This window comes from Tamandua tetradactyla, chromosome 17 (assembly GCF_023851605.1).
Source record: "Tamandua tetradactyla isolate mTamTet1 chromosome 17, mTamTet1.pri, whole genome shotgun sequence".
Classification (NCBI taxonomy): Eukaryota; Metazoa; Chordata; class Mammalia; order Pilosa; family Myrmecophagidae; genus Tamandua; species Tamandua tetradactyla.
The window spans coordinates 4,754,045-4,779,331 of record NC_135343.1 but is presented as its reverse complement, the minus strand read 5'-3'; the positions used below and the strand labels follow the sequence as shown (position 1 = coordinate 4,779,331).

Genomic DNA, 25,287 nt, shown 5'->3' with positions numbered 1-25,287 from the left:
ACAGCCGCAGAAATGATCTATCCTGTGGTTCCAAATCCATACACACTCCTCAGCCTCCCAACTGAACTTTTTAATAGACACCCTCACACTCCATGTTTATCTGCATCCATCCAATTGATCAAAAAAGAAATGGAGAAGTCATTTTCATTTTTCTCTCCATCATCATACGCAAACAATCATTTAAGGTATGCCTGGAAAACATACCTTGAATTGTCCAAACGACGCCTGGTCAAATTTCCCGTTTGGAACTTGAAGCTCTTGACCCTCAGCGGATGTGGCTGGAACTGCAGGGTCTGACCATAGCTTCTCTTGAGGAACTGCACTAAAGAACCTTCTATCAGGTTCTTTCTCAAAAAGTAATTTTCACCTACTGCAACAAATGTAATGCAATATGCCCTTGAGAAATCTCTTCAAAATCTGGCTGACTAGCAATAGCTGGAAAAACCTGTCTGTTAAACCTGTCTCAAATGAAGAACAGCTAAACGGCCAATCATGTTTGTACCAGGAGCAACAGTTGTAGGTACAACTGTATCTACTCCTGCTCTCCTTTCTCAAAACAAAAGAAAAAATAAAAGAGTAGTCTAGTGACTTCCAGAGAAGATGGCGGCTTAGTAAGACACGCGGGTCTTAGTTCCTCCTCCAGAACAGCTACTAGGGGAGTAGAAACAATACAGAACAGCTCCTGGAGCCACGACAGAGATCAAGAAGACAGCGTACCCCATTCTGGAATGACTGATTGGTTGGGAGAAACTTCTCCGGTGAGATCGCCGAGGGGCGCGGGCTTCCCCGGGCCGGGGCAGCAGGCGGCCGGAGTCTCTCCCTCCCTCCTTCCTGGGCCGGCTGGGAGAATTGGACAGGCGGTCCCCTCAAGCCGCGGCAGCTGGCGCCCTCCCCCCACGCGCGGCTCCCTGGACCAGCTGGGAGAATTGGATCGGAGATCCCCAGGCCGCGGAGAACGGTGACCGGGGTCCCTTCCAAACACGTGGCTCCCCGGTTCAGCTGGGAATGGTGCACTCCCCCGAGCCGCGGCGGCTGGCACCCTCCCGCCACGCTTGGCGACCTGGGCCTGGCTGGGAGATTTGGACGGGCGCTCTCCCGGGCTGCGGCAGCTGGCGAACGTCCCAGCGTTCAGATCCCCGGGCCGGCTGGGAGATTCGGATTGGCACTCCTCCAAGCCGCTTCAGCTGGCGAACCTCCCCCACGGCGAGAGTTTTCCAAAGTTAAAGGACCCACAGCACCTTTTATTGGTGGGAACCGCAGACAAACGAGTGCCACGAGCGCCACCTACTGGGCAGGATAAGAAAAACAGAACCCAGAGATTTCACAGAAAAATATTTCAACCTGTTGGGTCCAACACCCAGGGAAATCTGATTAAATGCCCACATGCCAGCAGAAGATAACGGATCACGCTCAGAAAATTGAAAATATGGTCCAGTCAAAGGAACAAACCAATAGTTCAAATGAGATACAGGAGCTGAGACAACTAATGCTGAATATACGAACAGAAATGGAAAACCTCTTCAAAGAGGAAAACGATAAATTGAGCGAAGACATGAAGAAGACATGGGCTGAACAAAAAGAAGAAATAGAAAAACTGAAAAAACAAATCACAGAACTTATGGAAGTGAAGGACAAAGTAGAAAAGATGGAAAAAACAATGGATACCTACAATGATAGATTTAAAGAGACAGAAGATAGAATTAGTGATTTGGTGGATGGAACATCTGAATTCCAAAAAGAAACAGAAACTATCAGGAAAAGAATGGAAAAATTTGAACAGGGGATCAGGGAACTGAAGGACAATATGAAGCGCACAAATATACGTGTTGTGGGTGTCCCAGAAGGAGAAGAGAAGGGAAAAGGAGGAGAAAAACTAATGGAAGAAATTATCAATGAAAATTTCCCAACTCTTATGAAAGACCTAAAATTACAGATCCAAATAGTGCAGCGCACCCCAAAGAGAATAGACCCAAATAGGCGTTCTCCAAGACACTTACTAGTTAGAATGTCAGAGGTAAAAGAGAAAGAGAGGATCTTGAAAGCAGCAAGAGAAAAACAATCCATCACATACAAGGGAAACCCAATAAGACTATGTGTAGATTTCTCAGCAGAAACCATAGAAGCTAGAAGACAGTGGGATGATATATTTAAATTACTAAAAGAGAAAAACTGCCAACCAAGACTTCTATATCCAGCAAAATTGTCCTTCAAAAGTGAGGGAGAAATTAAAACATTCTCAGACAAAAAGTCACTGAGAGAATTTGTGACCAAGAGACCAGCTCTGCAAGAAATACTAAAGGGAGCACTAGAGTCAGATACGAAAAGACAGAAGAGAGAGGTATGGAGAAGAGTGTAAAAAGAAGGAAAATCAGATATAATGTACATAATACAAAAGGCAAAATGGTAGAGGAAAATATTATCCAAACAGTAATAACACTAAATGTTAATGGACTGAATTCTCCAATCAAAAGACATAGACTGGCAAAATGGATTAAAAAACAGGATCCTTCTATATGCTGTCTACAGGAAACACATCTTAGACCCAAAGATAAACATAGGTTGAAAGTGAAAGGTTGGGAAAAGATATTTCATGCAAATAACAACCAGAAAAGAGCAGGAGTAGCTATACTAATATCCAACAAATTAGACTTCAAATGTAAAACAGTTAAAAGAGACAAAGAAGGACACTATCTACTAATAAAAGGAACAATTAAACAAGAAGACATAACAATCATAAATATTTACGCACCGAACTAGAATGCCCCAAAATACGTGAGGAATACACTGCAAACACTGAAAAGGAAAATAGACACATATACCATAATAGTTGGAGACTTCAATTCACCACTCTCATCAATGGACAGAACATCTAGACAGAGGATCAATAAAGAAATAGAGAATTTGAATATTACAATAAATGAGCTAGACTTAACAGACATTTATAGGACATTACATCCCACAACAGCAGGATACACCTTTTTCTCAAGTGCTCATGGATCATTCTCAAAGATAGACCATATGCTGGGTCACAAAGCAAGTCTTAACAAATTTAAAAACATTGAAATCATACACAACACTTTCTCGGATCATAAAGGAATGAAGTTGGAAATCAACAATAGGCGGAGTGCCAGAAAATTCACAAATACGTGGAGGCTCAACAACACACTCTTAAACAACGAGTGGGTCAAAGAAGAAATTGCAAGAGAAATTAGTAAATACCTCGAGGCGAATGAAAACAAAAACACAACATATCAAAACTTATGGGACGCAGCAAAAGCAGTGCTAAGAGGGAAATTTATTGCTCTAAATGCCTATATCAGAAAAGAAGAAAAGGCAAAAATTCAGGAATTAACTGTCCACTTGGAAGAACTGGAGAAAGAACAGCAAACTAATCCCAAAGCAAGCAAAATGAAAGAAATAACAAAGATCAGAGCAGAAATAAATGAAATTGAAAACAATAGAGAAAATCAATAAGACAAGAAGTTGGTTCTATGAGAAAATCAATAAGATTGATGGGCCCTTAGCAATATTGACAAAAAGAAGAAGAGAGAGGATGCAAATAAATAAGATCAGAAATGGAAGAGGAGACATAACCACTGACCTCACAGAAATAAAGGAGGTAATAACAGGATACTATGAACAACTTTATGCTAATAAATACAACAATTTAGATGAAATGGACGGGTTCCTAGAAAGACATGAACAACCAACTTTGACTCAAGAAGAAATAGATGACCTCAACAAACCAATCACAAGTAAAGAAATTGAATCAGTCATTCAAAAGCTTCCTAAAAAGAAAAGTCCAAGACCAGACGGCTTCACATGTGAATTCTATCAAACATTCCAGAAAGAATTAGTACCAACTCTCCTCAAACTCTTCAAAAAAATCGAAGTGGAGGGAAAGCTACCTAATTCATTCTATGAAGCCAACATCACCCTCATACCAAAACCAGGCAAAGATATTACAAAAAAAGAAAACTACAGACCAATCTCTCTAATGAATATAGATGCAAAAATCCTCAACAAAATTCTAGCAAATCGTATCCAACAACATGTATAATTAAAAGAATTATACATCATGACCAAGTAGGATTCATCCCAGGTATGCAAGGATGGTTCAACATAAGAAAATCAATTAATGTAATACACCCTATCAACAAATCAAAGCAGAAAAATCACATGATCATCTCAATTGATGCAGAGAAGGCATTTGACAAGATTCAACATCCTTTCCTGTTGAAAACACTTCAAAAGATAGGAATACAAAGGAACTTCCTTAAAATGATAGAGGGAATATATGAAAAACCCACAGCTAATATCATCCTCAATGGGGAAAAATTGAAAACTTTCCCCCTAAGATCAGGAACAAGACAAGGATGTCCACTATCACCACTATTATTCAACATTGTGTTGGAGGTTCTAGCCAGAGCAATTAGACAAGAAAAAGAAATACAAGGCATCAAAATTGGAAAGGAAGAAGTAAAACTATCACTGTTTGCAGACGATATGATACTATACGTCGAAAACCCGGAAAAATCCACAACAAAACTACTAGAGCTAATAAATGAGTACAGCAAAGTAGCAGGTTACAAGATCAACATTCAAAAATCTGTAGCATTTCTATACACTAGTAATGAACAAGCTGAGGGGGAAATCAAGAAACGAATCCCATTTACAATTGCAACTAAAAGAATAAAATACCTAGGAATAAATTTAACTAAAGAGACAAAAAACCTATATAAAGAGAACTACAAAAAACTGCTAAAAGAAATCACAGAAGACCTAAATAGATGGAAGGGCATACCATGTTCATGGATTGGAAGACTAAATATAGTTAAGATGTCAATCCTACCTAAATTGATTTACAGATTCAATGCAATACCAATCAAAATCCCAACAACTTATTTTTCAGAAATAGAAAAACCAATAGGCAAATTTATCTGGAAGGGCAGCATGCCCCGAATTGCTAAAAACATCTTGAGGAAAAAAAACGAAGCTGGAGGTCTCGCGCTGCCGGACTTTAAGGCATATTATGAAGCCACAGTGGTCAAAACAGCATGGTATTGGCATAAAGATAGATATATCGACCAATGGAATCGAAGAGAGTGCTCAGATATAGACCCTCTCATGTATGGACATTTGATCTTTGATAAGGCAGTCAAGCCAACTCATCTGGGACAGAACAGTCTCTTCAATAAATGGTGCCTAGAGAACTGGATATCCATATGCAAAAGAATGAAAGAAGACCCGTATCTCACACCTTATACAAAAGTTAACTCAAAATGGATCAAAGATCTAAACATTAGGTCCAAGACCATAAAACAGTTAGAGGAAAATGTAGGGAGATATCTTATGAAACTTACAATTGGAGGTGGTTTTATGAACCTTAAACCTAAAGCAAGAGCACTGAAGAAGGAAATAAATAAATGGGAACTCCTCAAAATTAAACACTTTTGTGCATCAAAGAACTTCATCAAGAAAGTAGAAAGACAGCCTACACAATGGGAGATAATATTTGGAAATGATATATCAGATAAAGGTCTAGTATACAGAATTTATAAAGAGATTGTCCAACTCAACAGCAAAAAGACAGCCAGCCCAATCACAAAATGGGAAAAAGACTTGAACAGACACCTACCAGAAGAGGAAATACGGATGGCCAAGAGGCACATGAAGAGATGCTCAATGTCCCTGGCCATTAGAGAAATGCAAATCAAAACCACAATGAGATATCATCTCACACCCACCAGAATGGCCATTATCAACAAAACAGAAAATGACAAGTGCTGGAGAGGATGCGGAGAAAGAGGCACACTTATCCACTGTTGGTGGGAATGTCAAATGGTGCAACCACTGTGGAAGGCAGTTTGGCGGTTCCTCAAAAAGCTGAATATAGAATTGCCATACGACCCAGCAATACCATTGCTAGGTATCTACTCAAAGGACTTAAGGGCAAAGACACAAACGGACATTTGCACACCAATGTTTATAGCAGCGTTATTTACAATTGCAAAGAGATGGAAACAGCCAAAATGTCCATCAACAGAAGAATGGGTAAACAAACTGTGGTATATACATACGATGGAATATTATGCAGCTTTAAGACAGAATAAACTTATGAAGCATGTAATAACATGGATGGACCTAGAGAACATTATGCTGAGTGAGTCTAGCCAAAAACTAAAGGACAAATACTGTATGGTCCCACTGATGTGAACCGACATTCGAGAATAAACTTGGAATATGTCACTGGTAACAGAGTCCAGCAGGAGTTAGAAACAGGGTAAGATAATGGGTAATTGGAGCTGAAGGGATACAGACTGTGCAACAGGACTAGATACAAAAACTCAAAAATGGACAGCACAATAATACCTAAGTGTAAAGTAATCATGTTAAAACACTGAATGAAGCTGCATCTGAGCTATAGGTTTTTTTTTTCTTTTACTATTATTATTTCTTTTATTTCTTTTCTCTATATTAACATTCTATATCTTTTTCTGTTGTGTTGCTAGTTCCTCTAAACCGATGCAAATGTACTAAGAAACGATGATCATGCATCTATGTGATGATGTTAAGAATTACTGATTGCATATGTAGAATGGTATGATTTCTAAATGTTGGGTTAATTTCCTTTTTTTCCGTTAATTAATAATAAAAAAAAAAGCTGAATATAGAATTGCCATATGACCCAGCAATACCATTGCTAGGTATCTACTCAAAGGACTTAAGGGCAAAGACACAAACGGACATTTGCACACCAATGTTTATAGCAGCGTTATTTACAATTGCAAAGAGATGGAAGCAGTCAAAATGTCTATCAACAGACGAGTGGCTAAACAAACTGTGGTATATACATATGATGGAATATTATGCAGCTTTAAGACAGAATAAACTTATGAAGCATGTAATAACATGGATGGACCTAGAGAACATTATGCTGAGTGAGTCTAGCCAAAAACTAAAGGACAAATACTGTATGGTCCCACTGATGTGAACCGACATTCGAGAATAAACTTGGAATATGTCATTGGTAACAGAGTCCAGCAGGAGTTAGAAACAGGGTAAGATAATGGGTAATTGGAGCTGAAGGGATACAGACTGTGCAACAGGACTAGATACAAAAACTCAAAAATGGACAGCACAATAATACCTAATTGTAAAGTAATCATGTTAAAACACTGAATGAAGCTGCATCTGAGCTATAGGTTTCTTTTTTGTCTGTTTGTCTGTCTGTTTGTCTTTTTTTTCTTTTTCCTTTTCTTTTTTTTACTATTATTATCTTTATTTTTTTCTCTATATTAACATTCTATATCTTTTTCTGTTGTTTTGCTAGTTCTTTTCCTAAATCGATACAAATGTACTAAGAAATGATGATCATCCATCTATGTGATGATAAGAATTACTGATTGCATATGTAGAATGGAATGATTTCTAAATGTTGTGTTAATTTCTTTTTATTCTTTAATTAATAATTAAAAAAAAGTAGTCCAGTGCCCGGATCCTCTCAGATATATGAAAAGAAAATGCATAAGAGAATTGAGATCAATGACATTCAAACACATTTTATTGTCTCAGGGAAAGATATCCGTAGGTCTCTTGGGGTCTGAAATTCCTGCCTCACACTTTCTTTATAAGAGAATTAAAATCAAACCTTTTTCTGTAAAATCCCTAATTTTTGGCAAGTGCCTAAAACACTGTCCACTTCTTTCCATGGCGATTGCCAGTGCTATCTCATGCTTGAACCCCTGCAGTAGCCTTGGAGTTGTCTCTCTCCCTATCTTGCCTTGCTCCTGACTCTTCTCCACAAAACAGCCCAAGAATCTTTAAAAAGCCTTCTCAATGTACTTAAAATATCTGCCTGTACTTTGGAAAGCCTTTGAAAGACTTCATATCTGTTCTTTGCTTATCTCACTAGCTTTATCTTGCCCTATTTTTCCCCCGTGTTTCACACTTAATTTGCCTATACTTATATTTAATATCATTAATGAACCTAGTCCTTTTTCACCTTGGGGACTTCCTGTATGTGTTTTGCTCAAACTCTGTGGCAAATTGTACTGGCTACACAGCATACACAAAACAAAACTACAAGATCACCATCCCAGAAGCTCTTTTTATAGTGTGATTTTGACATTCCTCCCATCAAGTGGTGTCTCTGTTCCTTCCCCTTGGATCTGATTGTTTGTGACTACGGCAGAAGTGATATTATGTGACTTTGAGAGCTGGTCATAAAAGGCAATACAACTTCTGCTTGGCTTTCTTCCTTACCATGCTGTAGGAAGTCCAAGCAGCCTTGACGAGGCCCAAGTGGAAGGGAGCTACAGCCCTCAGCCCACCGCCCCAGTGGAGTTCCCGGCACCAGTGTGCCAGCCATGGGAGGGAGAGATGGTTCCAGCCTGTTAAACTGCCCAGCTAATGTTGGCGTGCACAAGCTGTCCTCATCAAGCCCTGCTCAAATTGTAGAATCATAGAATCATTAGTAAAATAAATGACTTGTTGTTTGAAGCTACACAGGTTTTGGAATGGTTTGTTATATAGCAAAAGGTAAGTCATACAACCTGCGATACCCTGCCTCCCCACCCTACTTTGCATGCTACTTTCTTTTCATTCTTCAGGTGTCAGTAATGTCTTCGCCTTGACAGCTCTATCCAGGTGGCCCCCATCATTGTCTATTAGAACAACCTGGGTTCTTCCTTGAACGACTTCCCATTTTGTAATTACCTAATGATTGGCTTGCTACTTTTCTTACTAGGTCTGAATCTTTCAAACTGTAAGTCTTAACTTTTTAAATGGTTCATAAAACAAATTATTACAAGATGAAACAAAAGAATACAAAGTATTAGCTAAACAAATAGTAAAGGATAAACATTATTTTGTGAAACTTGTTCAGAAATATGAAAATGTGTGTGTTGGGGTACAATGTATATTTCTCATCCTAGTTTTACTTTGGGTTTTTAAAAGTTTGAAAGCCACTATATTAAACTGTCAACTCCATGTTGACCACTCACCATAAACATCCAACTAGTGCAGCGTCTGATGCATAGTAGTAGATATTCAATAAACACAAAGTAGGTACTGTTTAAATGAGTATATGAATGTATGAACATAGAGACAGGAAAAGATCGACAGTGATGCTACTCTGAGGAAGTCTGGCAACGAAGAGATGGAGAGAAGCAAAGTTAGAGCTGACAGGAGAGTTTTGGGGAAATTGGAGATGTGACCATGTCCACTCACTATATGGGTAAGGATCCAGGAAAAATGGAGAGAAAACGCAAAAAAAAAAAAAAAAAAAAAATCTCCAAACACATGTTGGAAAGGACACGATTCAAGTTACAATTAGAGGGGGTATCTTAGGAAAGGGAGTCTTTTCTTTCTCTGAGATTGAATGGAAAGAGAAACACCGAGAGAGGGAATGTAGTCTGAAGGTGCTCATTTTGGAGGGCCTCAACTCTTACAGCAAAGTATGAGTCAAGGTCTTTGACAAGAGTAGAAGTGGAATTCTGAGCTTAAGAGTGAAAACATTTAGGAATAAGCCCCCTGGAGGGAGTTGGTCAAAGATGAGTTGAACTTGATACCAACAGCAAGAAAGTAAATTGAAAATAATAAATATGAAATGGGGTTAATCTCACATGGGCTGCCCTCCTAGGTATAGGATGAGAAAACCACTGGTTATGATATTTTTAAAGAGTTATGGTAGAAGGTAAAGAGGGAGAAGCAAATGAGTATGCTGATAAGAAAGTGCAGTATATTTGAAATAATTCAGGCTGGGCTGGAAGGAAAATGAAGCAAGGAGAGATTTGGGAATTAGAGAAGAGTCAAGGGCCTAGAAAATACAATGAGCTTAAATTTAGTGGGAGAGGCTGGAAAGACAAAAAGTATTATTAAAAGTGAGAACTGCAGAACTTATGGTATGGGGGGGGCAGAAACCTGGGCTATAGTCCTCTCAGGTTAGAAAACAAGGAACTGTGAGGTCAGACTGTTTGATATGGTATACAATGCCAGAGGAAGCAGCTTAAGATTGTGTGTACCAGGTATTAAAATTAATGAAGAAAAAGAGTAACCTAGAAATGAGTAGAAAATATGGACAAGGACAGATGATAGACAATTTAGAATGAGAAGTTACTGAAATATGCTAAGTTTTTATTTAAGAAAGACATACAGTATACATATAAAAAGTGTATCCTCTTATCAAAGCTATGAGTATGAAGACATTTAATCTTAATCACATTATTCTCTTAATTTTTTCACAGAGAAAATTCCATTTACTGTGAAGTTCATGGTCTTCTGGACAGGTTCTAAGTAATATATTTGTCAGCATGGTAGTTTCAATTGGGCAAAACTTACTGCCAACAAAACTCGAATTGAATTTATCACGTATTTCCCATGGCAACCAATGATCAGGTGCTTCAATGTTGCAGATTTCAATTCTTCCATTCTTTATGTCTATATGTACTTTAATTTCCAAGGGTGCCTGTTCATACAATATATTAAAGGAAGTGTTTATACTAAACTTTGGAGTTTTACCATATATCCACTCCCAAGTTTGTAGTTCTCTGGCTTTGCTATTTATTCCAGGAAACAGTGTGTCATCTGTTGGGTCTATTAGGTTAATGTGATTATCAATTTGATGATACGCAGCATACTCTGCAGCAATAGCCTTCATCAGGACCTCACAGGTCAGAGTGGGATCTTTTTCCAGAAGATTTTTTACTAAGGAAGGTATGCTAGCAGTGGCATTGCTCCTGATCCCTTGGTAAGGGCTCTTTAGCAAGGAGGACAAGTAGGTCCTATCAGTGCTACATAATAAAGTGCAGTGGTGATAAGCAGTAGTCCGGCCAATTTTGGAGGCTGTTCCTGAGATTTTAAACTGTCCATCAAGTAAAAGGTCAAATCTTTTAGTAGCTTTTACATCCAACTGGGGTTGGAGAGCACTGAGAGCTCTCACAACTAATTTCAGATTTTCCATCCTATCATATTTGCGCTTGGTGGTAAAGAAAGTCAAATTGATATTGCCCATGTCATGGTAGACTGTTCCTCCTCCACTTCTTCTCCGAGCCAGTTTTATACCTTCTTCTCTCATCAGAGTCAGATTACATTCCTGCCAAGGATTCTGATGCCTACCAATTACAACAGAGGGAGAATTTCTCCAAAAGAACAGAACTGGCTTGCCTTCTAGATTCATATGGTCATGGATCCAGTCTTCTACGGCCAGATTTTGATAAACGTTACTGGAAAGAGACTCTAAAATGAGCCCACTTTTTACAGTGTTTTTAAAACCAGCTGCTGGGATCTTGAGTTTACAACATAACTGGAAGCAATTCTTCATTAAAAATGGGATCAGCATGCTTTTAAAAATGAGAGAGAAAAAAATTAAGTTAACTGAAAAAGGAAAATTAAACTTTCTAGCTATCAATTCTTGGTTATTTAATCCAAAGTAATCTCTAAGTATCTAGTAAAATTGCTTTTCATGCCTTTTGGTCTTACCATTCATTAGTCTTTAATAACTTTACAACAGAGTACACAAAGGAAATAAATTAAGACAGACTACAAACTAATTCAATTCACATTGAATAAGGGCACAGATTTTTCAAACAAGAATTCTGCTGCACATATACATATAATATATCCAAAAGTCAAACAAAATATTTTGAATTCATAGGTAATACATGTTGAATGAGAAAAATGAGAAAACACATATAAGCAAAAACAAGAAAATAAAATAATCTATCCTCTCACCACCTGGAGACATAGTTAACATTTTGGTGGGTAACCATTTTTTTTTCTGTGCATTATATACAACACACACACACATACGTTTTCCCCACCAAAATGGAGCCATTCTATTATTTCATTCAACATTAAATATATTGTTACATCAGCTTTAATGGTTGTATAGTATCCCATGGCCAGATGTACTACTGTTTACTCAGTCTCTCAGCTTGTAACTATAGATTGTTCAAAGTTTTTCTGTGTAACAATATATTCATGAGTATTTCTGTGGAAACCTTAATTATGTCCTTATACTACATTTTACATAATTCCTATTTGACTTTGAGATATAATTTATTAGCAGTATAATTGTTTTATTTAGATCAATATTAAATTAGGATGAATTTCCTGAGGTCAGGGAGAGAGGTAATCAGAATACGCAGGGTTATATGGAAAAGCTGTGAACAAATTCATTATGTTTGGACACTTTACAGACTATTTCTGTTAGCTGTGGTGAAATATTTGGTAGCAAAAGTTGAAAATACAAGCTATAATAATGGACTTTGACTAACTACAGACTTAAAACAAACCATTCTTTTCTAATACTGTATCTCAGGACATTTATACTTTTCCTTTAGGTTAAAGAACTAGGGAAAAATGGGTTATTAAAGTCTATAACTTGGAAAAATTATTTAGTTAAATAATTTCTTAGATGTGTAACTTCTGAGTTACAGAGTCTTTACATTTTCATCATTCTTGATACATTCTTATAAACTGTTCTACAAAAAGGTTGAAGCAATTTACGCTCCCTCTGTCTAGAAAGGCAAGGAAGGACCTATTAGAGGAAGGGATACTTGAATATTTGAACAAGGTCTGAAAATCTGCTGGTGTTTGCCAGGTGGATGGGAGTAGCATATTCCCAGCATATGCAAAGGCAAAAAGACATCTAATAGTAAGGCATGTTTTGGGGACTCCCTCCCCGTGGTTAAAGTTATAGTCTTGTAGCTTCACTGAAGCTTATGTCTACATTGTCCTAAGACTGCAATGAAATAACCATTTCTTTGATTAATCAATTTGCTTTTGGTTCTATCTGATTTTGATATATTTCCTCATTCCCACCTTACCTAGGTGCAAAGTAGTAAGATGGGACCCAAGGCGAGAGAGGAGGGAAGGAGACAAGTTCATGTAATTCTAAGATAGCTGGACTTTTTCTAAGGGCAGCTGAGCTCAACTGAAGCATTTTAAGCGGGCAAATCTTAAGCTTGCCATTATGAAAAAGTGCCTCAGCTAGTAGTGTGGAGCATGGATTAAAGACAGATTAGGAGTGGGGAGACCAATGACTAGACTAAAGCAGTTGTTTATTAGTGATAGTGAGGGTCTGATAGGCATAGCAGACACAGAAAAGGGGTTCTGAAAGATCTTAGAGAGGGAGACTGGCCCTTGTCTTCAAGGAACTCACTTCTAGTGGGTAATAGCAAAAAAGTTAGTAAGGCAACAATTAAAATATAGTGTCATAAGTGCTATGAGAGATGTAAGTGCATTACAGGGCCATTTAATCCTCTAATAAGGAACATATAAGCTGAGAAATAATAGGGGTAAGTAAAAGTATTCTAGCAATGTGCAACAGCTTTGAGGAAAAGTAGAACATGACACATTCAAAGAATTTAATTCCACTGGCTGGTACTTAAGATGTGTAAGATGGCTAGTATTGAGAGTGGAAAATGGGGAGCTGCATGAGATAAAAATGCAGACATAGAGATCAGATTATAAAGAGTCTTAAAATCTATTTTAAATGCTTGAACTTTTCTCCAGGGGCCATAGGGGAGGCACTGAAGAATTTTAAGAAAGCAGTGAGATCAGATTTATGGTTTAGAGACATAAGCGTGGAGAATCTACAATACTTGACAAATGGCTGGAGGACAGTGAGAAAAGTCAAGAACCATGCCCTTTATAAAATGATTACCCGCCCAAGCCAGGCTGCCAGAATTCAAATCCCAACTCTGTCCCTTACCAATGAGTGATTAAAGGACGATTAGTTTGCTTCTCTGTGCCTGAGATCTCTTTTCTGTAAAATGTGGATATGACAGGTCTTAGCTCACAGTATCAGAATTAAATGAGCTAATACATGTAAAGCACTTAGAAGAGTGCCTGGCACATAGAAAGTACACAATATGTGTCAGCTATTCACATTATGCCCTGATATTGGGTTTGGCACATAGGTGGACAGAGGTGATACTCCCTGGGGCATATTTCAAAGGAAGAGAAGGTTTGAGGTGAAAAAAATTGGTTAATTTGGACAGTGCTGAACTTGAAAGTCTGGAACTGGTCAGCAGCCAAGAGGACAAAGCTGACGGTATGAGAAGGGATGAGACTGTCCAGAGAGGGTTCAGTGAAAGAAGCAGTCTGGGACAGAACCCCAAAGAGCAGTAACATTTAAAGGTGAGGCAGAGAAAGGAAGGAGAGTTGAAGGAAACTGAGAACAGAAGTAAAGGACATTTAAAAAGTGTGGTACTCTGAGAAGGTAAGAGATTCAACAATGTCAAATGCCACAGAAAGATCAAATAAGGTGAGGGTTGAAAAGGTCTAGCAGAGTTAACATCATCAGGGAGGGAGTTAGTTCTCTTGTGCCCTGATGACTGTAAAAACCTTGTTGAAACCCTTATTTTATCCAGTTTTTCAACTTTAAGAGTCTTAGCATCACTAAAGACAGCCCCAAATGTTTACTGGTTCAGGGCCTTGAGTCAGCCAGAAGGAACCACTGACTTGGTTCTAGCACAGTTCCACTCCTTTACATTTGCAAACTGTTTCTGCACATACTTGCTATTGAGACGGTAATGACAGATCTCCCGTTGTTTGGATCCATAAAGACCTTGAACTCCTGAGACTTGGGGAGACAGATTTTTAGGCCTATAGATAAGTCCTCTGATCTCCTGCTTCCCGCCAACAATGAACACCCTCTTTGAACCTCTGTGTTTCAGGAACTGGTCATCTGAGCGCGCTGGGCAGTGAAGTCACTACTTTTGTCCGGTACCAGGACCACAACACGAACCACACACCTTCTATCTTGACTTGTCTGGATACAGTCATGTCTTGAAAGCCTAGTCAAATTTTGTTTCTTTAGTAAATCTGCATTTCTCTACTCCGATCCATTCATTATTATTTTAAAATTTTCCTGAGAGGATGTTCTCATTTCCACGCGCTCGGGGCCACCGCGCCATCGCTACCATGCACTGTCAAACCTTCTTCACGAGAACACGAGGCGAAAAGCACCGCCGTCCCGTCTGTCGTCTCGGCAGGTTCGACGCCTTCGTAAACCTTGCCAGGGCTACTGTCGGTCACCTCTTATACACCCCTAACGTACCGAGAATCTCGTCCTGGTTGTCGTGTGCACGTTATATTCGCCCTTTCGGTTCTCTGTGGGCGTGCACACCGCGGGCGCCCAGGCCGCTTTACGTTCGCTTCCGCTCGCCCGCGTTCAGGACACGCCTTTCCGGCGGAGTCGGGTCAGCGCCCTGCAGCTGCGGGCCGGAGTCGGCGCGCGCGCGCCCCCGGCCTCAAGGCCCCGCCCCCGCCCGGACACCGGCCTCGGGTCGCAACAGAGGTCGCACACACCGGTGTTCGCGGGAGACTCCGAAGCCCACGGCAGCCCCGCGGCGCCCGCAGCGTTCCCGAGAAACCCTTTCCCGGCTTCACGCACCTGCCGCTTCCGGTCGCACCCACGACCCCGCTGCGGCTCGTGCGGACTCGCGTGAGCTCGGGCGGGCGAAGACCGCCTTTGGCCCCGAGCTCCCGGCAGGCCCCGCGCGCAGCCCCGCCCCGCCCCAGGCTGCGGGCTGCTGGAGGAGGCGGGGCCGCGCCTGTCCCGCTGCCCTCCGGGCCGAGGGACGCGGGTGGGTCTTCTGGGCGCCTTTCCGCGGTGTTCGTGAGGGTGGGAGCGGGGCGAGACCACGCAGAACAGATACTAGGGGCAGGGGACGGTCCGCGCTCGGGTGAAAGTGCCGAGAGTTGGGACGCGAGCCCCCGCGTGGCAGCGCCGGGATAACGGCCACCCGGGCGAAGCTGGCAGGGGCCGGAGGGGCATTGGGCAGAGCGAGTCTGGGGGCGTCCGGGACCCCTTACTGGACGTCAGGCATTGCGCTGGCTCGCTGCGCAGCTGCTTATAGTGCAAGTGGCAGGTAACTCTACTTGGAAGCCGGGCAAGTATGAGTTAAAACCAGTAGTAAAAGACATTAAATACCGAATAAACGTCGGCGCTCGCAGTACGGAGGTGGCAGTAAGTAGGATGGAGTGGGTCAGGACAGACATGAGACCAGTTCCCGTTTGGGGTTTCCCTCAATGCGGGGGCAAGAAGCTCCCCCAGCAGTCAGGAAGGTTCGTAGTCTGGTAACAATTGGCGCATAACAAACTGCCTCAGAAACGAGTGGCGTAAAACAATTTATTATTCGTCACAGTTAAGCGGGAACGCGGCGTGGTTTCTCTGCTGGCTTCATCCTAGGGCTCCCCTGTGGCTTCCCGACCCGGCCGCGCTCCCGCTCCGACACCGGCACCGTTCATTTCAAGGCCTGGCCTTGGAAGAGGCACTTCCACCCCATTGTATTGGTCGAAGCAACCAAAGACCCAACTCAGATTTACGGGGTGGGGTAAGGGACCTCACCTCTTGACAGGAGCTGCCAAGAATTTGTGGCCGTCTTTTGCAGTCTTCCCGGAAGATTAACGTCTCTCTGGTTAGATTAGAAGCCACGCTTTGCCTCTTAGGGTAAGAAGAGCCTAGTCTTCACGATTTGGTTGGTGGTGCAGATACTGTAAATGACTGGGGCTCCACACAAAGCTACAATGGCACCTCCTTTATTATTACCTTTGTGACTGAGTTAGTCGTCCTGGTATTAAGGGCGTGGGAACGAATTCTGTTCAAAGTTAATCACAGCAGGAATTTTCCTAGTGATTAGAAATAGCCAAGCAGTACAATTGCTTTCTGCTTATCTTCTTTCTAAATTCCATCTCTGTTTTCCTAATTTCTGCTAAGGTGGTTTTAGGGAATCCCACTTCTTCCTCCATGCTCCGAGACTTCTGCTCCTTGATTATTCTTATGCCCTCTTCTACTTCTTCAGCTCCCCACTGGAACCTTCCATTGACTCAAACATGCTGTACTTTCCCTCCGGTGACCTCCCTTCTCTCTCCATTTTTTCCCTACTACCCTTCAGAGCCAACCTACCTATCTAGTACCCACCACCTCACTTCCCATTCTTTCTTTAAACTACTCCAACGTAGCTTTACCCCATTATTCCATCAAAAATGCTTTTAAGGTCAATAATGACATTCCTGTTGCTAGATCTGATGGGTGTTTCAGTCTTCTAACCTTTCATTTGACTACCTTCACCATGAAAGATTCACGTGGACAACGTTGACATTACTGCATCTTGTTTTTCCTCTAATCTTACTGCCAACTCCTCAGTTCACTTTGCCAGCTCTCTATGCTCTGACCAGCCCTTGAATAGTGTAGTTCCTTGGACTTCATTGCTATAGTTCTCCTTAATCTATCTCATTGATTCCCACAGCTTTCAATACCTTTTCTGTATATAACTTCAAAATTTATATTTCTAGTCCCTTACATACAACTGTCTACTTGCCTTGGAAACCTGGAATGTCCAAAAACTGTGCTCCTAAGCTCTCTTTCCTCCAGGGAAACTAGACCAATTCTGTCCATGCATCTAGACTTTCCAGTACAAACCCTTCCTTATTCCTGACTTCACACTTCCAAATCATGTCCACATCGTGGCAAACCACACCTGGACACTGTCCACTTATCTCTACCATCATCACACTTGAAGTCATATCACTGCAACAGCTGTAAATGTCATGTTCTCTGGGAAGTTATCCTAGTTCCAACAAAAAATCAAGTTTATGTATATGTCTCCTGTTATGCCTCTCTGAATGCTTTACTTTTTCTTCATGGCACATTACCATTTGTAATTTTTAAATTATTGTTGACCCTTCTGTCTTCCCTGATAGACAGTAAGCACTACAAAGGCAGTGGCTGTTTTATTCACCCCTCCAAGCACCACAGTGCCAAACACAGTGCAAGACTTGGTGAACAAAGAAACAATTTATGTAGTTTTTTTTCTCCCAAAGAGTTATGTTCTATAAATAATAAAAAGCATCATCTAATTGGCTTATGTTCTAATCAATTTTTTTGCTTACTCTAGAGTCAGTATTCCCCAAAATATATTACCTTTTGCTTAGTATTTTTCTGATTTGTAAAATATTGCTTCCCCCCAAAGAAGGTACCTTTTACTCATTCTTTTCACGACAATTAAATAATATTGGGCATTAGAGTCAGCCAGTAAATATTAAAAAAATGAACATGTTTAATACATACATAGCATGGTTATAGGTCACTATGTCCCAGATAGTTTTTAATTTTATCTAATATTGCTTGAACTACTACTTTTACACTACTCGATATTTTAATAAGTGTAGTGATATTGGTGCTATAAAATGGTAGCATCTGCAGGATAAACTATTATACTCAGAAACAATTATATTCTAACTCAGAAATGGATTCAGTGTGGGGGAAGAACAGTTTTAAAGGGAAGATTTAAAATACTAAATGCTTTTGAAGGTATATAATTTACTAGTCATTTGCAGAATCTATCTGCAGTGATTTTTTGCAGGATAGAGATCCAAAAATGCAGGAAGAGAGAGTGCCCTAGAGCAAACTCCCAAACTGGAAATGTACCATACAAAACTGTACACCAGAAACAGAATTAAATACTGTATCAAGTTATTTAGGAACTATTTTACTATCACTTGTTAAAGAAATACATTACAATTAAAATGTTTTGGCGCCATTTGAATACTGTTACTAAAAATCTGTTTCTTTAAGAAGGATAGAATGTGAAATAATAGAGAAATCTACTTTGGATTTTGGAAGGTAATTTCCCCCTGAAGCAACTGTGTTTTGAATGTGCATCATCAAAAGATGTTGTCTAAGATGATTCATAGTGAAATGTAAGTAATAGCTTTTCTTCATTTTGTTAGGTTTTCCTAATAAGGTTAAATTTTCATTGAACAGCCTCTCTTTATCGAAAGCAATTTTTGGCTTCTTTAGTAATATGTACAGATTACTTCATTCCACATCTGTCATTTCTATTCCATCGCTTTCTTTAACATATACCCCTGAACCCAAGGCTTTTGCTGAAAGAGAGCCTGTGCCAGTCTCTTTACTCCTTGTAAAGCTTTCTTGGTGTGGGTCTTCTAATCTTCTTTTCTTGGTGTTCTGAAACAGCTGAGTCACTGGTTCCAACCTGCTTTCCTCAGTCCCTCGCATTAAGTGATCGTCCACTTGTGAATCAATACGCATAGCAGAGACCTGAGTGGCAGATTTACTAAGAGAAAATCCCATTGGGACAGCCGAACAAATATCAAGGTGATTTTCAGGAAGTATTCTAGGCAGTAGAAATGTTTCTTCAACTTGACTGCTGAAAAAAAAAATTTTTTTTTGAAACACAAGTAACAAGTGAATAGAGCAGGAAGTTCAACTAACTTCACAGCAATCTTGATTTGAATACAATGTCAAGGTGACGATGTTAAAAATTTAAAGAAAAATCACCTTCCTGTCAAGTGTTTACATTTTTCTTTGTGGGAAGGTTTTTGTAGATTCTCTAGATTTCCCTAAAAGTCTTTTTGAAAAGGAATTAAACTACCATAGCTTAAGTTTCAGAAAATAATAGAATTTCTTTACTTAGACCTTTCTATCATTCTTGCTAGCAAAAATTCTTAATTTTTTATTACTGGATTAAAGAAATAATTACCAGAGGTAAGCACTCTGTTCTGTGTTCTGGAAAAAATGATGCTCAATAAAGATAGGGTACTTGTCATTAAAGATACCCAATCTATGAAGAGGGATGCACACAGAGAGAGAGCTTGGAAAGGTTTCCAAAGGAGGAAGTCCAAGGCCAGGGTTGGATGTTGCAAGATGGGTCAGAATTCGGTAAGCAGAATTGGCCAGGATAGCAGAGGGGACAGGCTTCTTGGCACAGAGAAGATAGTTTAGATATGAAAGCACCCAGTGCTTGCTGGCAAATAGTGATGTACCAAAGATACTCTAGCAGCAACATGAAATCGGGGGGATAGTCCACACCTGTGAATTGAAGCACGTGCCCACTCTTTTTTTCTTCTTTTGTTAAAGAAATGGCAGGCTTACAGAAAAATCATATAGAAAGTACAAAGTTCCCAGATACCCCTGCCCAAACACATTGTATTCTCCCTATTATTAACATTTTGCCATTAATGTGGTACATTTGTTACAAATGATGAACCACTATTATTTTATTACTAACTAAAGTCCATAATTTACATTAGTGTTCACTTTTGTGTTTTACAGTAATATGTTTTTAAAATTTTTATTGTGGTAATATAAACACAACATACACTTTCCAATTTTAACCACTAAGCTTTAATCATTTATTGAATAAAAAGTTCTAAAGATAAGATCTTGAAAATGCCTTTTTCCACATCTGTGATTGAATATCAGTGAGCAACCTGTAACAGAACAGGGTACTGAGCCTACCATAACATTGTAAATATAGTAAGTTACTCAAATGTTGTTGAGAAGACAATTAGATAATTAGTATAGACTTTGCTTTCAGGAATTAAATATAATTTAGCTAAACTTTTTAAAGATCTCTCTGATGAAATTCTAAAATTTAAGTATACCTGCTTCTTAGATTTGGAATTTAAAAGTGAAGCTTCTTTCCTCATCAAAGAAATATCCAACAGTACTTTCAAATTAATAAAAATGAATTTATTCTATTCTTTGGCTTCTTCTAATTAATTAAAAAGAAAACACTCCTGCAAAAAATGCAAAACTTGAATGTATTCATGAGGAAACAATCAGGAAAACCCAAACTGAGACAATCTACAAAACAAATAGCTTGTACTCCTCAAAAATGTCAATGTCATGAAAGACAGGCTGAGCAACTGTTCCAGATTAAAGTAGACTAAAGAGACAATGAAGAATCCTGAATTGAGGAAAAATGTACTGTAAAGAGCATTACTTGGGCAAATGGATAAATGTGAAACTGGATGATTTCTGAGATAACACTATGTCAGTGTTAAATGCCCTGAATGTGATAATTGTATTGTGATTTGTAAGTAAATGCCTTTGTTCTTAGATGATACACCCTGAAATGGATAGGGGTGAGGGATCATATCTGCAACTTGCTTTCAAATTGTTCAGCAACATGGATGGATGGATGGAGAGTTACAGAGAGGAGAAAGTAGAAAACGTGCAAAATGTTAACAATCGTTGAATCTAGAAGATACAGGATAAGCAACTGTTCTATGTTTTATTTTAATAACTTTTCTGAATGTTTAAAATTTTCTCAAAATATAAAATTGAAGAAACAGAAAACATGAACAAACTCTGTAAAATAACATACTGCATTTGAAATCAGCGCTTAAAGAGGTAAAATAATGGTGACATATAATTATAAACCAGCACATTAAACAGCAGTGTAATAGAGAGATGGAGGCGGGACCAAAGGCAATTGGTAGATTTGGTTCTGTGAGTCTCACCTTAAGTTCCCCTGGGGTCTGTAAAGGGAGAACAAGTCTACCTGGGGTCTCTGGCATGGCGTTCAGGTTGCCTTTCAAGAAGAAATTTTGAAGGCATACAGAAAAATAAAGATCCATAAAGAGTTTGATCAATCTGGACAAAAAGAACAAAAAGAATTGCCTTGCCAGATATGAAGACATGCTATAAAGTCAAAGTAACAAAAACAATCTAGTATAGGTGCAGGAAAAATAAATGACCAAGAGAACATGGCAGAGCTTCAAAATGAACCTTTGCATGTGTAGGAAGTTCATATATGATAAAGGGGATAGAACAGATTGTTTACTTTTGTGGTATTATGAACCCTGTCTCATTATGTGGATAAAAACAAAGCAGGGTCCCTATCTTGTATAAAAAGTGTACTCCAAATGCATTAAAGACCTAACAAATGGTAGAACTATAAAGTCAAAAGTAGAAAATGTAGAACAATGTATTTGTCAGCTTGGGGTGGAGAAAGATTTCTTTAGCAAGACTGAAAAGCTTAAACAGTAAGGAGTGAAAACAGATGGATTTTAATACTCAAAATTAAGAACATTCAATGAAGAAACCATAAACAAAGTAAAAAAGATGGATAAGAGACTGACAGGAGACTTAGGTGGAAATGTATAAAGAACTCTTATAAATTAACAAGGAAAAGGGAAATCCAATGCAAAATGGGGAAAGGATATAGACATTTCAAAGATGGTAGAATTTGAAATACATAATAAATACATACAGATATGCTCAAACTTACTAAATAATCAAAGAAATGCAACTTCACTACCATTAGAATGGAAAACCTTAGAAAGAGGGATGGTCCTGAGTATTAAGGGAGAATGCAGGCTGACAGGAAACCTCCTCTTCTGGTACATTTCTAAGTCTTCTCTTTATCTCATTCTACATCCGATCCTTTCACAAACACTGTCTCTGATTCCCCCTTGGCCATCCTTCCCCATTGTATATCCTCCAAACAGTAACCAGAATGAACCTTTTAAAACATACACCAGGGCGGGCCACGGTGGCTCAGCAGGCAAGAATGCTTGTCTGCCATGCCAGAGGACCTGGGTTCGAGTCCAGGTGCCTGCCCATGTAAAAAAAATAATAATAAAATTAAATTAAAACATACACCAGGCCACATTACTCCTAGTTCAACATGCTCTAGTTGCTCTCTGTCTCAGAGTAAAACCCCAAATCTCTATACATCTGGTCTTTAGCTAAGGTAGGCAGAATAATGGTCCTCCAAAAATGTCCACATTGAAATCTCCAGAAGCTGTGAGTATGTTAACGTTACATAGCAAGGGGAAATTAAGGTTGCAGATGGCAACGAATTTGTTAACTCAGCTTGAAATAGGAGATATTATTCAGGTGGGCCTAGTGAGACATTTTGGAATTCTGACACCAAAAACTGTAAGATAATAAAATTGCATTGCTTTAAGTCACCAAGTTTCTGAGAATTTGTTCCAGCAGCAAAGGGAAACCGATTAACCAGCTAGCATTCTGTCATCCCAAAGACTCCTGTATCTCTCACTTTCTCCACCCCAGCCCTATGACCTCATTGCTCTGCCCCAAGAACACGCTATGCCAACATTCTCCCGCCTGATAGCCTTTGTACTTAATTTCACTCAGCCTGGAACAGTCTTTGAATTGCAAACCACTTCTGCTAGGGATAATTCGTGAAATGGGGCGTGAGACAGTGACGAACAGGCAGACTTGGGCTTCTAGCCATGATGGAGAGGCAGGGACTACATTTATCCTCGTACCTTAAACAACTTAAAAACCAGATAAACATATGAAACAATGTTTTTTCGAAATTCCAAGATCTAAAAAGGCAGTGCAAGAGAGTGATCCCTGGTAGAAAGGAATAAACATGGTGAACCCTGTTAATCTTCAGGACCTGGAAATGTACAGACCTTGGCATAGCCAGGGGAGCCCAAATAAAGCCTGGTGGTCTCAGCTGAGAAGACAGAGCTCAGGGTCTGGGAAGCCCAGGTGGCTAGCATTTTGTGGGGTAAGTGAAGGAAATGGCGAGAAAAGAACATCAGACCTTAGAAATGTACCAGAGAACCTGGCAGAAGAGAGCAAGCAGAGACACCATAAAAGCTTGTAGTTTGGGGGTCAGGGGAGCACCCACCACTCCCTGAATTTTCACAGAGGGAAGAAACGGTTCACTTTTTTGAGGTAGAAATCAATAGTCCTTGATAGAAAAAGAAAGCCCTTAATGCAGTGGTTTGGCTTTAAAATGATCTTTCTCTCCACATTCTTTCTAATGAATCCCCAGTAATGTCTAAGTGGCCTATTTTGACCCTAAGGGAAGTACCATCCGACTTCCTATACTAATAATTCCACCCCCAAGACTTCAACTCCAACTGATGGTTTTAAAGTTCATACATTCTTTCCTACTTCTTTTCCCCAATAATGCCAGATAATTATTAAAAATAATAATAGCATCTGAAGAGGAAAGAGATTATACATTATATCCCCTAATAACTTCTCAGGAATGTCTTTGAGAATCTGTGCGTCTTTGATGATACTTATTTTATAAATAGGAATATTTCAGAGGAAGCCCCCAGGACCTCTTTAAAATAAGAAACATTCAACAGAATTTTCTAGTATCTAGGATTCACTACAAAGCATCTAGTACCTAAAAATAAATGCTATAAAATATGAGAAAATATAAAGGTACAAACAGAATGGAGACTGGAAATACACTTACAGCTAAAAGTTAAAATTTATTCTAACATAAGCGTTGCTTATTCCTGCCAATACTTTGTGGTAAAAAAAATTACTCACCTGATAAAGTGTGAGCTTACTTGGAAATGCACAGACTTATACTATATCAAGATCATCCGAGAACTGCTGTAAAATCGTAATAACTATTTCATCTGTAGGAAAAGACAGGGAGATAGAGTCACCACAACGGTTCAGAAGATCTTGAGTTAAGAAGGGTGGGGCATGTTAAACATTAACAAATGTTAAGACAATGTTTTCAAGCCGGGCTCCAAAAAATTGGCAGAGTAATGCAATTCTCATTCTTTCAATAAAAAGCTCATTTCTCCGTTTTAAGGTAAGGTAGTAGTTGGATGGCCCAAACCAGTATCACACCGGGTTAAGTTAAATGAGTGTTTTCAGACCGAATACACGTTCAACTGGTATTAAACAGGACAGCAGTCGATATACACTATTAAACATCGAGCGAGTATACCCTTCCCTTTTTTGTTTAACATGACCAGTTTCTCTGGAAAGGGGACTTGTTGAAGGCCGGGCAGGTGGAAAAGGACAGCTAATTCTGCCTGCCCCATCAGCCGGGACTCGACCTTGCGGAGCTGAGGGGCCGGCGGTCCGCAGGCTGATCCGCCCGCAGGCCGCCCGCGCTCACCGGGACGCGGCCGCCCTGCCCAGGACGCTGCAGCCCGAGGTCCCGACCCGGGGCGGAGCTCCACCAAAACAGGGCCCTGGCTGCGGCCGGAGAGCGCGCTGGGGAGGACGCCGTTCCCTGGACGCGGGTCTACTGCGGCGCCCAGGTGCGGCAGATGTCCCCGAGCCTAGGGAGAACGGCCCGGAGAGATGCAGCCGTGCGCATGCGCGCTCTGAGCCGGCCCAGGGGCCGCAGCGGGCCCCTCGGGAGAAGCGGTGTTAAGGGACCTTGCAACCGGTTGCTAGGAGACGGGACGCTCGGCGTGGGGCAGCTGGCGCTGCGTGGGCGTGCGCCTGCGCGGCGCGGATGGGCCCGGAAGACGCCTCTCCCAGGCGCCCTGTGAGTGAGGCAGGTGGATGTGCGTGTCGCTCAACGCGTGGGTGCGTGCACAGGGCTAGTCGTTCCCGCGAGAAAGGGTGTCGAGCCAGGTACGCGTGCGCACGGGGACTGGGGGCGCGCGGGACGGAAGCGGAGTGAAGGCGCCGGGGAGGAGGACGAGCCCCTCAGGTATAGAGCGTGAGGGCGGGGCCGGCCGCCGCGCCGGGGACGCTAACCGCCCCCACCGCCTTCCCGC

General features: G+C 40.4%; 3 protein-coding genes and 1 long non-coding RNA gene across 8 annotated transcripts in view; 2 read left to right on the top strand and 2 right to left on the bottom strand.

Annotated features, from left to right (window-relative positions):
* MITD1 (microtubule interacting and trafficking domain containing 1) overlaps window positions 1-8,507 on the top strand; it is a 36,615-nt gene extending 28,108 nt beyond the window's left edge. For both annotated transcript variants that reach the window (XM_077133852.1, XM_077133853.1), the window contains exon 7: window positions 8,276-8,507. In XM_077133852.1, coding sequence (XP_076989967.1) covers window positions 8,276-8,413 — 138 coding nt within the window. In that variant the 3' untranslated portion in view covers window positions 8,414-8,507. The remainder of the gene's footprint in view (window positions 1-8,275) is intronic.
* A 1,613-nt stretch (window positions 8,508-10,120) lies between these two features.
* LIPT1 (lipoyltransferase 1) lies at window positions 10,121-16,099 on the bottom strand. Of its 3 annotated transcripts, none has more exons than XM_077133847.1 (2): window positions 15,944-16,099; window positions 10,121-11,342 (listed from the first exon to the last, which is right to left on the bottom strand). In XM_077133847.1, exons 1-2 carry the CDS (start codon window positions 16,009-16,011, stop codon window positions 10,220-10,222), a joined length of 1,191 nt encoding a protein of 396 aa, XP_076989962.1. In that variant the 5' UTR covers window positions 16,012-16,099; the 3' UTR covers window positions 10,121-10,219. The 3 variants fall into 3 exon arrangements, with proteins under 3 accessions (XP_076989962.1, XP_076989964.1, XP_076989963.1); XM_077133849.1 differs by lacking the exon at window positions 15,944-16,099 and adding an exon at window positions 15,404-15,492; XM_077133848.1 differs by lacking the exon at window positions 15,944-16,099 and adding an exon at window positions 14,524-15,246.
* On the top strand, window positions 15,896-21,118 carry LOC143660636 (uncharacterized). The gene is made up of 3 exons (XR_013164153.1): window positions 15,896-18,714; window positions 18,992-19,132; window positions 20,880-21,118. It is a non-coding gene; the product is annotated as an uncharacterized LOC143660636 (long non-coding RNA).
* C17H2orf15 (chromosome 17 C2orf15 homolog) lies at window positions 16,536-24,942 on the bottom strand. 2 transcript variants are annotated; one of them, XM_077133851.1, is made up of 3 exons: window positions 24,675-24,942; window positions 24,089-24,180; window positions 16,536-19,181 (listed from the first exon to the last, which is right to left on the bottom strand). In XM_077133851.1, the coding sequence occupies exon 3, from the start codon at window positions 19,106-19,108 to the stop codon at window positions 18,833-18,835; it is 276 nt and encodes a 91-aa protein (XP_076989966.1). In that variant the 5' UTR covers window positions 19,109-19,181; window positions 24,089-24,180; window positions 24,675-24,942; the 3' UTR covers window positions 16,536-18,832. The 2 variants fall into 2 exon arrangements, with proteins under 2 accessions (XP_076989966.1, XP_076989965.1); XM_077133850.1 differs by having other exon boundaries at window positions 16,536-19,184; window positions 24,675-24,941.
* Window positions 24,943-25,287: the final 345 nt, after the last annotated feature.